At 41.2% G+C, this 13,728-nt stretch overlaps 3 protein-coding genes across 4 annotated transcripts in view; 1 reads left to right on the plus strand and 2 right to left on the minus strand.

Moving 5' to 3' along the window:
- cdkn2a/b (cyclin-dependent kinase inhibitor 2A/B (p15, inhibits CDK4)) overlaps positions 1-2,139 on the plus strand; it is a 33,686-nt gene extending 31,547 nt beyond the window's left edge. Inside the window, exon 4 of the mRNA XM_058091605.1 lies at positions 392-2,139. Coding sequence (XP_057947588.1) covers positions 392-646 — 255 coding nt within the window. The 3' untranslated portion in view covers positions 647-2,139. The remainder of the gene's footprint in view (positions 1-391) is intronic.
- Positions 2,087-9,571, minus strand: mtap (methylthioadenosine phosphorylase). Of its 2 annotated transcripts, XM_058078426.1 has the most exons (9): positions 9,395-9,571; positions 8,944-9,030; positions 8,612-8,670; positions 8,296-8,463; positions 5,846-5,948; positions 5,525-5,764; positions 3,366-3,488; positions 2,841-2,912; positions 2,087-2,740 (listed from the first exon to the last, which is right to left on the minus strand). In XM_058078426.1, exons 1-8 carry the CDS (start codon positions 9,416-9,418, stop codon positions 2,874-2,876), a joined length of 843 nt encoding a protein of 280 aa, XP_057934409.1. In that variant the 5' UTR covers positions 9,419-9,571; the 3' UTR covers positions 2,087-2,740; positions 2,841-2,873. The 2 variants fall into 2 exon arrangements, with proteins under 2 accessions (XP_057934409.1, XP_057934401.1); XM_058078418.1 differs by having other exon boundaries at positions 2,092-2,912.
- A 245-nt stretch (positions 9,572-9,816) lies between these two features.
- Positions 9,817-13,562, minus strand: toporsa (topoisomerase I binding, arginine/serine-rich a). Its single transcript, XM_058078360.1, has 2 exons — positions 13,413-13,562; positions 9,817-12,262 (listed from the first exon to the last, which is right to left on the minus strand). The coding sequence occupies exon 2, from the start codon at positions 12,257-12,259 to the stop codon at positions 10,118-10,120; it is 2,142 nt and encodes a 713-aa protein (XP_057934343.1). The 5' UTR covers positions 12,260-12,262; positions 13,413-13,562; the 3' UTR covers positions 9,817-10,117.
- Between the last annotated feature and the right edge of the window lie 166 nt (positions 13,563-13,728).

The following is a 13,728-nucleotide window of genomic DNA, read 5'->3' on the forward strand; positions in this document are numbered from 1 at the left end:
AATATTAATATCAGATGGTGTTTTGACTCCTGAGGACGAGTCAAGGACATGCCAAGGTAAAAAATCAAGTGTACCTGAAAATAATAAACTACACATATTTAATTAGAAGACGAAATGAACCTATTCGAGTTGTGTGAAACAGCTTTTGTTGTAAAAGTAACGAATGAACGTGAACAAAAACAAAACTTAACTGTAAAATGTGTCAGATGGAATTCATGTGCATTAAGCTTTACAGTAGCGGCCTAATTGACACTTAGTATTTATTTAGATGATTGAATTGGAGTTCATTTGCAAAAAATACTACAATAAGAACATTTTAAAAGTAATAGTACAACGTTTTTTTATACCTTAAATTACACGCCGCTCCTTTTTTCCTCCCTCCGCTTCAAAGGCCATGATGATGGGCAGCACACCGGTGGCCCGCCTCCTCCTGGCCAGTGGCGCAAACCCCAACGTGGCGGACTCACGCACCGGGACCACGCCGCTGCACGACGCGGCCCGGACGGGCTTTGCGGACATGGCGAGGCTGCTGGTTCGCTTCGCCGCGGACCCGCAGGCCAGAGACCACACTAACTGTAGGCCCGTAGATGTGGCCCGGACACACGGCCACGCTGACGTCGTGGCTTTCCTGGAGTCTCTGGGTTGAATGGAGGGGACTGTCCCGTTTTAATGTATACGTTTATTTATTAACAGTATGGCGTTGAGGACAATAATTCGACATGTATCGAAATAAGGTCGGGGCTCATTGTCGAGGCCAGACTTATAACTGTTTTTACAAGCTTCAGTTGGTATTATTTATTTGCATATTTGAGTTTTACTTGAATCAATATTAACTCATTTACTCCTAAGGTAACATAATTATTATTTAACATTCCCTGCAAACTATAATTATGAATATTATGATGCACTTTATCAGAATGTAAAAAAAACATTTTTGGGGGGAATCTATATGGAACAAATAATCAGTTATACTGACTTGTCCCTGATGTGATATGGGCCATTAAAATAAATGTGACACATTTTGCTTTTATTGCCATTAAAAATAGGAAATATTGCTTTTAGGGTTATATTTACAGCCATAAGTGAAGCTATGCCCACTATGCAGTAGGCCTATTGAGGGTTAATACTGAAGGGAATAAAAAGCACTTTTTTGCAGGAGTTACAGTATACTGCATTTGAAAAAAAAATTGAATGTTATGCAAAAGTTATGAGTTTAGGAGTTAATTTCAAAGCTGTGTCAAACTCAGGCCCGATGACTAAATCCGGCCCACGCTGCAATTTCAGCAGGCAGCTAAACTGTTAATAGGAAAATAGCATTGAGTTTGCCTGCATGCTGAATGGACCTTGTCAAACAAACTGCTTCCAGCAATCTGAGTAAGTAAGCAATTCTTTGGGCACCAACTAATCCTGCGACTTTCTGATTTAAAAAGTGGAAACAATATAGTATATAGCACAAAATTCACAACCATTCTTAATAAGAGTGCCAGCAAAGCATGCTGGGGAATGTGTAACCTGCGCATTCCACAGACGCAAACTCTTCCCAGTTACACATGTCAGGGATTGTGATGTTTTTGTGTAAAATATAAAATACTGTAGCTTTTGCCGCACATTGAGAGAATGATGAAGAGGTGGTCGATATACAATCACTTCATTGAAACCAAGAACCACGCCAAAACAACCATAGTCATATGCAGACTACCGGAAAGTCGAAATTTCACCAAAAAATGCACATTTCACTCACTCCCATGTAAATAAAAAAGTCCATGTGGTTAAGGGTATTGTCCAGGTCGCCCTCGACATAAAGTATAAGCTTTGAGTTTTGGCCCCCTGTGTGATTGAGTTTGACACCCCTGAATTAAAGGCTCAGGAAGTTTTTGCAGTTCGCTTGCTGATTAGAGTTCAAAATATGGAACTTATTTTTGAAATATATTTCACGCTGTGTGTCGTAAGAGTTTTGAGCGACTGAAATAAACATTTCAAAGATATTCTAATTTATTGAGATGCGACTCTAGCCAATATGTATTTTCTTATGAAATAGAAAACTTTATAACCTTCTTTATTTTTATTTTCATTTCTGCTAATGTGATCTTCCTTTATCATTCAGTGCTGTCTGTATATTGAATCGGTATACAAGAAATAAAATTGTATATCAATATTTTCCAACATTCACATTTAATGTCTCTTGTGAACATGCACCTTGATGTGTCCGTACATTTAAAACAAACAAGCCATTGATAATGTGAACTATAATGCCGATAACATTATAATAAATGAACACATTAACTGTTTTAGGTCAGTGAATTTACCCTACAGTTATACAGAAATGTGAAACACAATGAAATTGAAAGTATCACTAAATATAACAAAATATGTAAACAAAAAAGTTGAAATTATACTTTGTACATTTTTCATGTCTTGCTTTTTCATTGAAGTTATTTAGCACTTTATATATGATATGGTATACTGCCACATGGCATATCATTATTATAGTTGACAGTAATATGTTATAGTGAGCGGTTTTCCTTTCTCTGAAGGGGCACAAATGTGTGAAATAACTACCTTTTTTGTTGTTAAATCAAGTAGCAACAACAAAAAAATATATAAAATTTGAAATGACTATAGCATAAAAATATAAAGCATACAAAAATAATATCTAGTGAAAATGACCACGTTAATTTCCTTTGTCGAAGGTTTGTCTGGTGAGAGGTAGGGGAGTTTGGTGGGGAAAGTCCTTAAATCTCTGGAGAGACATAACCCAGAAACAGAAGTGTGATGTGGGGTTAATGCACTAAAGAAGACATGCATGTTTTTTGTTTTTTTTAAAGTCACCGATGACACACCCAGCGCTCAAGCGAGTGGCGTCCGTGATGCGCTCAATGTTTGCGTAACATGACCGCAGACTGAGCCATCACCTGCAGCAGAACAAACAAATCATTAATAGCGTGTGTGTATTTCAAACAAGTTGAAAGCCTACATTTAGCTCAGAATATTTTTTTAAAAAGTCTAATTTTAAAAACGTTTGACACCATTTTGAATTTAATATATTATTTACCCTTTTAGAACTTGACTTTGTAGCAAATATGCGGCCACTTGTCACGTGAGAAATTGTGCCTTTTCCAGCGGTATCTAATTTCACAGTATGTATAATATTGTGGTCAGAGCTTGAGGTGGTGCAAAACCGTTCTACATCATACTAGTGTACACCAGTGCAGGTGTACCTAATGTTGTGGCCAGTGAGTGCTTTTGTGTAATTGGACGTAATCTCCAGTTAAATGAACATGATGCACTAAGCACTTATATAGCATACTACATAATTACAGAATACCTGTATATTAACCACGACATGTTGAATGACAATGACTTACTTTCAAGGAGGTTATGCTCTGAGTCCAGTCCATCTGACTGATCTGAGGTATTGCATTCAACAGGATGCTGCTGGCTTTGTTGGCGTTCTCCTTCATGGTTTTCATCACGTTGTCCACGCAGACCTGAGGAGAGGGATGCCATAACTCACACTGATTAAATAAAACAAACAAACACCAAAGAGGGTACTTATGGAAGATGCTTAAGTTTCAGTCAGTGTTAAAGTCACCGAGTTGAAGGTAACCGAGTAAGTGCTACCGGTATCCATCCATTTTCTATGCCGCTTATCCTCATTAGGGTGGCGGGGGTATGCTGGAGTCTATTCCAGCTGATTTAGGGCGAGAGGCGGTGTACACCCTGGGCTGGCCGGCAGCCAATCAATTTGACAATTTGGAGTCACCAATTAACCTAACAGGCAAGTTTTTGGAATGTGGGAGGAAACCGGAGTAGCCTGAGAAAACCCACGCATGCACAGGGAGAACATGCAAACTCCACACAGAGATGCCCAAGCGGGTTAATCGATTAGTTTAATTATTATTTATTGGCGATTTATTAGCGTTTGTGCTTGTTTGTCAAAGACGACAGGATAAAAGTAAAATTTTGAAAGACACGTGGTGTCATACTTCCACAGTACTCCCGTATACACAATATTTAATAAACAAAAACTTTCATGAAGCAAACAGTCAGTCTCATGTTGATAGGTGTAATAAAAACTTGATGTTTCAAAAGATACACTAATAATAAATAAAAATGCCATGAATTATGACTAAACCGTGGACAACATGCAATTAATCATGATTTAAATACACTGACAAAACATTTCCAAAAAGGGCTAAACTTTTTATGTCTGTTTGCTTATTAGGTTATTATTTACACAAAAATGACCTGGAAGGTTTTTGTTGTTTGTGATGCCTTGTGTATCATTACGTTATATATAACTTCCTGAATGAGTCATATATATATATATATATATAAAGTATACACACACACATACACAGTTATTGTGTAAAAGGAGCATGTTTGCCAAAGAGAACAAGGTCATTGGTTTTATGAGTGTGATAACTGCAACTGAGGTGTGTGCCGTTTGCACACAGGATCAGTGCACTGATGGCTTCCGAGTAAGCTGTGTTTTGTGTGTGTGTGTGTGTGTGTGTGAACGTTAACAGTGTAGTTTCTGCATGTGGGCAAATTTGGCAGACGCTGTCATCGATCCAACCCTGACTACTGTGCTTCCGTTCACTTCCTGCAGCTGACCTCTTCCCCCGTCCTTAGAGCGCTTGCCACATCCTTCCGCCCTCTCTCCCCAGCTCCAGAAGAACTACCTCCTGACACCCCCCCACCCCCCACCCTAAACCAGCCTCCGGTGGAAGCCCAGCCAGAGGAGGCTGACTAAGAGTGAGTCATCAGCTTCACTGTCTTCATCCTGGCAAACAGCATGGAGCGAAACTGATGAATATCGCCACACAAACAAAGCACTGACAGGTGAATGAAGGTCACAGAACGCAAACAACAAAACCAGATGGAGCTGTAGCGTAATCTCTGAAGTGGAATGACCCTGAAATATCAGAATATTTTCTGTCCTCATAATGGTACTAGCAATGGCAAAGGGAAAAAGAGTGATAATAACCATAGAACCAGAAATTCATCTTTTTGAGAAGAAACTGGTACACACATCTTTTCTGGCTGCTCAGTACAATGTGGCTGAAGTGACAAGATATACTCTAACTTCTGCAGTTATGGTGACCCCATGTGTACCAGACCTTGGTCCTTCATGGAAAGCAGCGTGGTCATATACTCGTCCGCTATACTGTTATTACAAACAGCTCATATTACAATTTGATGTGAGTTAAGAATGTTCAAAGGTTACCTTAAACATTGCCCGTAATGCCCATTAATGTTTGACACTGGAGCAGATTATTCCAATTATTATTCCAATTATTTTCTATTATAAGAAACATAAAAATCCCAACACAAAGTGTGAAGTTACTCTATATTTTAAAAAATGTGGGGGAAAAAAACCCTGAGAAAGTGAAAGTGTGCATCAGTCAAACCATTTGCCACAAATGAGGTATGAGAATATTATTGCAGCACTCGTCAAAAAACAAATCGAAAGTGAAAACAATAACACGAGACAAAAACAAGCAATAAAAACATCACTCACCGCCTCCTCATGCTCCTTCCAGCAGTCATAATCGGTTGCCATTGCAATGCTGGCGTAGCACAAGCCGGCCTCCTTAGCCAGGACCACCTCTGGCACCGTGGTCATGTTGATGACATCGGCGCCCCACTGGCGGAACATCAGGCTCTCGGCCCGTGAGGAGAAGCGAGGCCCCTCGATGGTCAGCATGGTCCCCTTCACATGGCACTTGACGCCCAAACCCCGGGCCACCTCTAGCAGCACCTGCGGGGCCGGGAATTGTGTGTACAGTACAGGAAGTGCACTTGTAGCCTTTTTTCCAATAGACCGTGTTTGGCCACTCACCTCTCGGGTCCTGCAGCAGAAAGGCTCAGCCATGGGAATGTGACACACACCTGGAGGGCTGGTCGGCTGGCCATCGTAAAATGTCTGCGCTCTCTTGGTCGTCCTACAAGCAAAAGTAAGTTAGACTGAAGTCCTTTGATAGGCTAAATATATTCTGGACAACTTGAACTAGAAGGACAATCTCTGCTCTACTCCAAGCCTGAACAATCTTCATTTACACCTAAAAATATATGAAATAAGAGTATATTTGTGGTATCCTAAAAGGAATGTGTATGAATGTGAGTGAGAATGGTTGTTTGTCTATATGTGCCCTGCAATTGGCTGGCGACCAGTCCAGGGTGTACCCCGCCTCTCGCCTAAAGACAGCTGGGATAGGCTCTAACATAACCCCGCAACCCTACTGAGGATAAGTGGATGGTAATGTTAAAATATCGGCTTATCTCATTGTCTGGAACCCATTGTGATGAATCATCTCATCTTGTGAGCCGAGTGTACTGTGACAGCCCTACTGTACATAAACACCCAATTTGAACATTAGCAATGCTACAAAACGAGGACGCGTGTTGAAAATAGTAGGAACACCAAACTTTTATGAGGTTTCTACTAAGTACGACATAATGAAAATAGCAACACAATCCAATGTTCAAGTCAAATAAACAGAAAGAGTCCGGAAAAAAGGAGCCACAGTAAATCATCAGTTAAGTGATGAGTAAAGATGTTCTGCTGTGCTGCATGTCTGAACAAGGACAGGCGTTTGCCCCTCCTCACTTTTGGTGACATTTGTGGTCAATAACAAACAGGGCATAAATATTTACATTAGGGCTGTCAACTGAGGCATCCTTTAATGGGACAATTTTTTTTATACGCATGATCAAGGTGAGCACGTCCTGTTTGACCCTCCCACGTGGACATGGGAGTAGGGGAAATGTGCATTTCTTGTGTCCGTTCATTCCTGCTTCAAATGTCTACTAATTTGTACAGATTTATTTGGTCGGCTTCAATAAAGTGATTGTTGATCGACCACCTCTTCATCATTCTCTCAGTGTCCGGCAAAAACTACAGTATTTTATATTTTACACAAAAACATCACATTCTGTGAGATGTGTAACAGGGAAGTGTTTGCGTCTGTGGCATGGGTAGATTATGCATTCCCCAGCATTCTTGGTTGGAGTTAAAATGATCACTTTTGACTGCCTTCTGCCTTTTTAAGGTGTTGTTTTGTACAGGCAGGGTGTAAGAGTTAGTGGTGCTGTTTTTAATCATGTACAGTTAAATTATTTTGACTTTTTGTCCGAATCTGGCACTCTTATTAAGAATGGTTGTGAATTTCGTGATATATACAATACAGGAGTAGTTGATGCCCAAGGAATTGCTTACTTACAGTTACTTACTGACAGTTTCACAGCCAGTGGTACAGATTTGACAAGTGTTATAACAGGTCTAACTTATTTACATAGAGGAATTGTATGCTGCCCTCTATTGACTGAAATTGAAAAAGACCCACAAATTCTGTCCGTAAAAACAAAAACTAATTAATATCGACAATAAATTAAAAGCAGAAAACTAAATTCAGTACACCGGCTAATCAGTTCAGTTAAAAGCTGAACTTCTCACAAGTGTAACAAAGTGATATGAGAAACGTGAGACAAACATTCCAACCCTTCGCCCACCACGCCTGAGGTGGAATGTCACACTACCCACAAATTTAATTCTCACCAAAGCCTGAGGCTCATTGTGACACTTCAGGAGTCTCACACAAATACTAGGCAGGTGTGACTGAACGGAACAGGAACGTAAACAAATAACAGCTGCTTTGAAAAAAAAAAAAAAAAGTTACTAAACATGAGGCCAGTTCAAGCTCTTCCGGCTACCCTCATCCACCTACCGGATGATTTTGTCACACGGTAAAGTGACTCCTGTTAGTGAGATATGTGGGAAGATGCCTGCATTGGTAGACACCATCACAAACAATATTAAACATAATTTAGCTATGTTCATCTTGCTAAAAAACGTAATGTCATAGTACTGTAGGTTTTTATATATAGAAACAAGTCTTGCTTTTCTTTCTATCTGACCAAGAAACTGGAGGAAACAATAATTTAGCCTATAATGACTACAGTGATGTCTACTCATTGTCATAACAGTCCTGGATACTGTGTAGTGTGAACCAGATTCATTATTAAATGTGGTCAGCTACCACAAAATTCTATACTTGCTGTAAGAACGGAGATAATCATGTTACAAGCGCTATTTCAACTAGTACACATCTTCATGCAACATGCCTTCTTGGCCTGGTCTTCCTTGTAAAAGATATCTTGGATCTCAATGGAACAAAACTGGATAAATAAAAAGTAAACCAATGCCTTTTGGTTATTGGTCGAGCAGATTGATGTGGTTTGGCACCAGCCATCCTGGCACAAATGTACCAACGTAAACTTTGACCAGCCCACCTGTCAATGAACTGGTCTATGATGACGATATCGCCTGGTTGGATCTCCTCTCTCAGCGAGCCGCATGCAGTGGTGACCAGCAGATGTGTACAGCCCTCCTCTCTCAGTGCCCAGATGTTGGCCTGGTAGTTGACGTTGGATGGCATTATAGTGTGCTGCCTCCCGTGTCTAAAACAAGCATTTAAATATGTTTATTCACATTACAAGGCCAGAAACATACCCCAGTAAATAGGTAACGATGAAATTTTATAGAAAACGCCACTAGATAGTGCTATTACACTGATGGAAGCTTTAAAGCAGATGATCGCCCCCTTACCTTGCAAGAAGCACACATTCTACGTTTTTTATTTTCCCCAAAATCAAGGCATCTGATGGCTGTCAAAATACAAAATAAAACATGTGATTAATTCAATCTGATAAAGCGGGAGTTTAATTTGATACGTCATTCGCTGACTTGATGTGGGCCAAGACGCAATATCAATACGACACGAAATTGAAGCTGAAGTAGTAATATACATAAACATGTAAAAGTATACATTTTTAAGGACGTCTGCACAGACTCTGCTGACTTACTCATCATTCTCTGTCATTTTTTCATAGCTAAAATACGAGTTTTGTAACATTGCCAAATGTAAGCATACAACTAACCTTTCCATATGGTGTGTCAACGTAGCGCTCAGTTCTTCCTTCTAAGATATCAGGATCATCAAGCCCTGAGCCGCCGATTATTCCAATCTACAACACACAAGCAAAAACAAAGAAACTGTGACATTTATTGCAATTTTGTGCAGTGGTTGGGCTATGCTTTTACTCTAAAAGGCAAGTGTGACGTTTTGACAACCCGGAAGTGTCCTCGTGCAGCTTGAGAAGTGCTATGCTAACAATGACACACATATAATTATATTTTAAAAATGTAGCTTAACTGCGAAAATATAAAAATGAAACCAAATGAAGCAAACGTGTCCCAGTTCTCGGTTATTTTCATATAAACATACGTTTAGCTTTATGTTTAGCTATTCTGCTTAATACCATCTGCTACGGACCTCACCCAGTGACGAGCAAGTAGGTAAATGTACAGACATAAATTATTATTTTTTACCTTAATTGGTGCCGTAGAAGACATGGTAAAATTCCTGGGAAATATGAATAATATCACAAACTGCGTGTGAAGCAAGTTTAAGCCACACGCTTCCACACGTTCCGTGACCGAGAGACGACCACCGACATCTCTTCCTGGTTATAGTCGGTCCCCTTCAAAATAAAATGTATGGGCTAAAATCCGGATGTTGCAGACTGATATATGAACTTGCTACTTGCCAACGAACGGCTAATCATTTTTAAAATGTACAAGAATTTGAACGTATTACAGACTGGAACTGATTCTATACAGCAATCAACTTTCATCATGGAAGCATCTGATAACATCATCATCTATCAGTCATGCACTTATCAAAATGGATATCTGAGAAAAGGCGATGTTGACATCCACACGGTACACATTTGAAAATAAGATTTAATACAAATATTCCTGCTAATTCATGAGCAACATAGGAGATTAAAATATGGCATATGGGGAATACCAGGACAGGAAAAACAATCACTGTCATCAATCCCTGAGAGCACCTTAATTGTCTTTAAAAAATGACTTATAAGAACCATATCCCTGTGTAAGCCTTGTTCACACTGGCTTTTGTAAATAACGTAATTGTGAAAAATAGTCCATGATCTGGATGATGATCTGAAGCAGCCTGTCCACTTCTGTAAAATGAAAAATACTGCAGAGTGATGTAGTTGACCCAATCCAACAACAAACAGAGGCATATTAAGACACCACTGGGGAATATGAATCTATTGTCTGGTCCCTGCTGGAGGTTGCAGCCCGGGTATCACTGTTGGCATGATCGCTGTCGCTGTCAATGGTGATGAGATCCGACGAACATTTCTCTGCACCCTCTCTGCTCTTGTGCCTTCTGCTCTTCTTCTTGTGTTTCTTCTTTTTCTTATGATGCCTGCTGCGGTGGGAAGCACTTCGCTCGTTGAGCTGCAATTTCAGACTACTCTCCTCTTTAGTGTTCTTATCTTTTGTTTCAGCGGCTGCATCATCTTTGGAAGGGTCCTCTAGATGTCGCGTTTTGTACTTTCTCTTGCCACCAGGCTTGTCGTGGTGAGATCTTGAGCTCGCCGATGGGGAGCGACTGCTGGAATAAGTCCTGGACCGAGACATCCTTCTGTCTCGTCGCCTCGAGTCCCTGCTGCGGCTCCTGGAGCGAGAGCATCGCCCCATATGTTTTCGGCTGCTGAGATGGCAGTCACTCTCTTTTCTTTGGTATTTACGGTCAGATTTTGTGTGGTAAAAGTCTTTGCTACTGTAGTACCAATAGTCTCTACTGTGACTGGTAACTGAGCTCTTGTGGTGTCTGCGTTCGCGTTCTCTACTTGACCTCTTCCTCTTGTGCTTTCTGTCTTTGGAGACGTGTTTTTGGCTTGACTGGTCACGACGGCGTCTGTCTTTACTTTCAGATTCGCTGGATGTGTTGCAGTGGCCATAGTTGAGAGTACTGCATCTTCCTTGGCTGCGGTCTTCGGGCGAAACTGGAGGAGTGACACTGGTGAAACGAATATGCTGCGGTTTTGGAAGCTCTTTATCGTCATCACTTAAAGGTTCAGAATCTGAGGTGAGGTGCACAAGCTCAGGAGTTCTCTCTGCACTCGGCTTCACAAAACCCACAATGACACAGTCGTCGCTGTCTGAGGACAAACATTCCTCAGCTTGAACATGGGTTGAGTTTCCTTGTTTTTGTGAAGAATCTTCCAACTCTTGTGCTTCCTCCTCAATACTGCTATCTGTATCCGATTCTTGGACCGTCTCCCTTTCTGTCCTGCTTTGTTCTGCCGTTGTAGAGTATGATGGACCTGGCGTCTCATCGTCCCATAGGGAGTGGCTCAAGTTGGACGTGGTGTACCCTGGTGTTCTAGGGGGTTCCAAGTGCACGGAGTTGTTTTCATCCTCAGAGATAGCTATTACAGATGAGGTGGAACTGCTATCGGAATTCGAAGAGTGGGCCGAGCCCTCGTACACAGCGTGCTGATCATAGGCTTCCAAGTTGAAAGGGGACTTTGCAAAGCTGATGAACTCGTGCAGAAAATGATCTGTGCGACCCTGAAGAAATGGCCGGAGATCCTCCTGCATGGCCCTGTCTTCCATATCGACACGAGTGATGCGCGACATGATGATGTGCTGAACCACGTTAACCAGATAGCCATGAGCCCCATATAGCACCAACAGCTCTCGTTTAAGCCAGGGAATGAGTCTGTGTAAGCAGGCAGGATTCCGGCGATAGAAATCAGCTGAGGTGTCTCGGCAGCGACCACCATCACGGACGGTGCGAACCCTCAATCCCTGGCGGTAGAGTTCCCGCCTGAAGTTGACCATTTCTTGCTCTCTCACATTCTGCAGCGGCCTGCCCTCACTTGCAGCTCTCCTCTTGGCCGCCATCCTCATCATCATGCGCCTGATGTAGCGAGGGTGTTGCTGGGGTGGATTTACTGAAGATTCGAATAGGACCCCGTTGTCCGGTGGTGGGGAGGTTCTTCCCCATCGTTGTCGTTGCATCCCAGTAAGAGTAGTGCGGTACCTAAAGCGCACCCCACCAAACATCCCGAAGGACCCATTAGTCACTGGCTTCAGGTCATATTGTTTAAAGTCCTTCTCTGATTTGATACTGTGATATATTGACTTAAACGGCTGCTTGCATAAAGGACATTCGGCCTTATTCTTGGACCACTCATGGATGCAACGAAAACAAAACTTGTGCAGGCAGATGTCCAGGTAGGAAATGTTGTTAAATATGTCCAAGCAGATAGGACATTTTGAGTCTGGTGACACCTCGGCAGATTTGGCTTCTGGTGTTTTCTTCCTGTCCCTTTTCTGGTTCTGCTGAAGGGCAATCTTGATGTCAGACATGGTCTGGAACAAAAAGGAAGTACAATTACTGATCTGTCAATTATCACAACTGCTGTGATAATTTCTATGTACATTTTTGCATGACATTCTCAGTGATCTTTAAGTGAAGTTTAAGGTGAGCAAGCGTAACCGGTGGTGTTTGACGAAAGACACAGGGTTGCTGCAGTCGCTGCACTTTACTCACATCTGATGGAAGTACAACAAAAATGTTCCAGTCAAAATGTGGCCGAATAACGTGCCCCTCTCACATCGAGATCGCGAACAAAGGGGCGTTATACAAAGTGAGACAAAAATAGCACACCTGGTGCAAGTACAACAAATATGTTTCAGTCAAAATGTGGCCGAATAACCTGTGTTACACAAGACAAGAATAAGAAATAACGTTTTAAACTGAAGCCATACACACGCCTACCTCTCACATCGAGATTGGAAACAAAAGGGAAGTAGAAAGGAGTGGCCTAAACTTATATATTGGAGGTTTTTACACAAATTAGAGCAGTATGGGGTACTGTGACGTTAATAGTGGTCCACATGAATGACAATACAAACACATCAGGTATTAATTAAACATATAAATGTGTGTAATTATGACAATAGCATACATATACAGTATTTACAATGACATTATTGACTTGGAGTACTGTATAGAGCTGTAAACATCCACTCGTTATGGTTTAGTAAATAACGGACTACATTGAAACCGCTCCCAGTCTAGATTTGACCCACGGTTCGCCAGTTGATTAGCTCTTGTATTAATAGAAAATTGTACATTTCTCGTTCAAAGAAAAACAACCAGTTGCCTTAAGTATTGGCATGGTATCAATTGTTATCAAGAGTTATTATTAAACAGCGAGTAGTATGATATATGTAGAATGTTCCCCCTTTTATAGATCTACACAATCTAAGTACATGTCAAGTGTACTACTCCTACAGTCCTCCTGCTGATATGTGGCGACAAATTATTTGTGTCATTGTGAATGCCATATATAAACAGACGGTGAAATAAGTATCTTGAGGGTCGACAATGTTTACAAGATCGGCTTGGTTAACCGGGTAAGTGGGCTAGCTAGGTGACGGTTGATGCTAAATAGCTAGCTAGCTCGGTTATGTTCTCTACGAGTAGTTATGTATGAAACATATAAGACATCTTTACCTATGGTTTCCACTCGTCGGCGTAGTTTGGCGACCGGTTCGCCTTCTTCGTCGGTTAGAAACTTACTTCTGCAAACATTTTAGACACTCCAATACTCTTTACAAGCCTGGAAGTGTGTCTTCGTCATACCATTCCTCCCATAGCCCTCTACAGTACATTGTTTTATAATTCATCGTCAACTTCCGCCCTTCAGAATAAAAGCACGGTACTTCCGGTTGGGAAACTAAAATCACTTGGCTTGAAAATATATTGTAACCGTTTGAAGAGCACTCGCTAAAAGAACACTACAGTAATAGAAAAAACGAAACTACTAAAG

This window comes from Doryrhamphus excisus, chromosome 1, assembly GCF_030265055.1.
Source record: "Doryrhamphus excisus isolate RoL2022-K1 chromosome 1, RoL_Dexc_1.0, whole genome shotgun sequence".
Lineage (NCBI taxonomy): Eukaryota > Metazoa > Chordata > Actinopteri > Syngnathiformes > Syngnathidae > Doryrhamphus > Doryrhamphus excisus.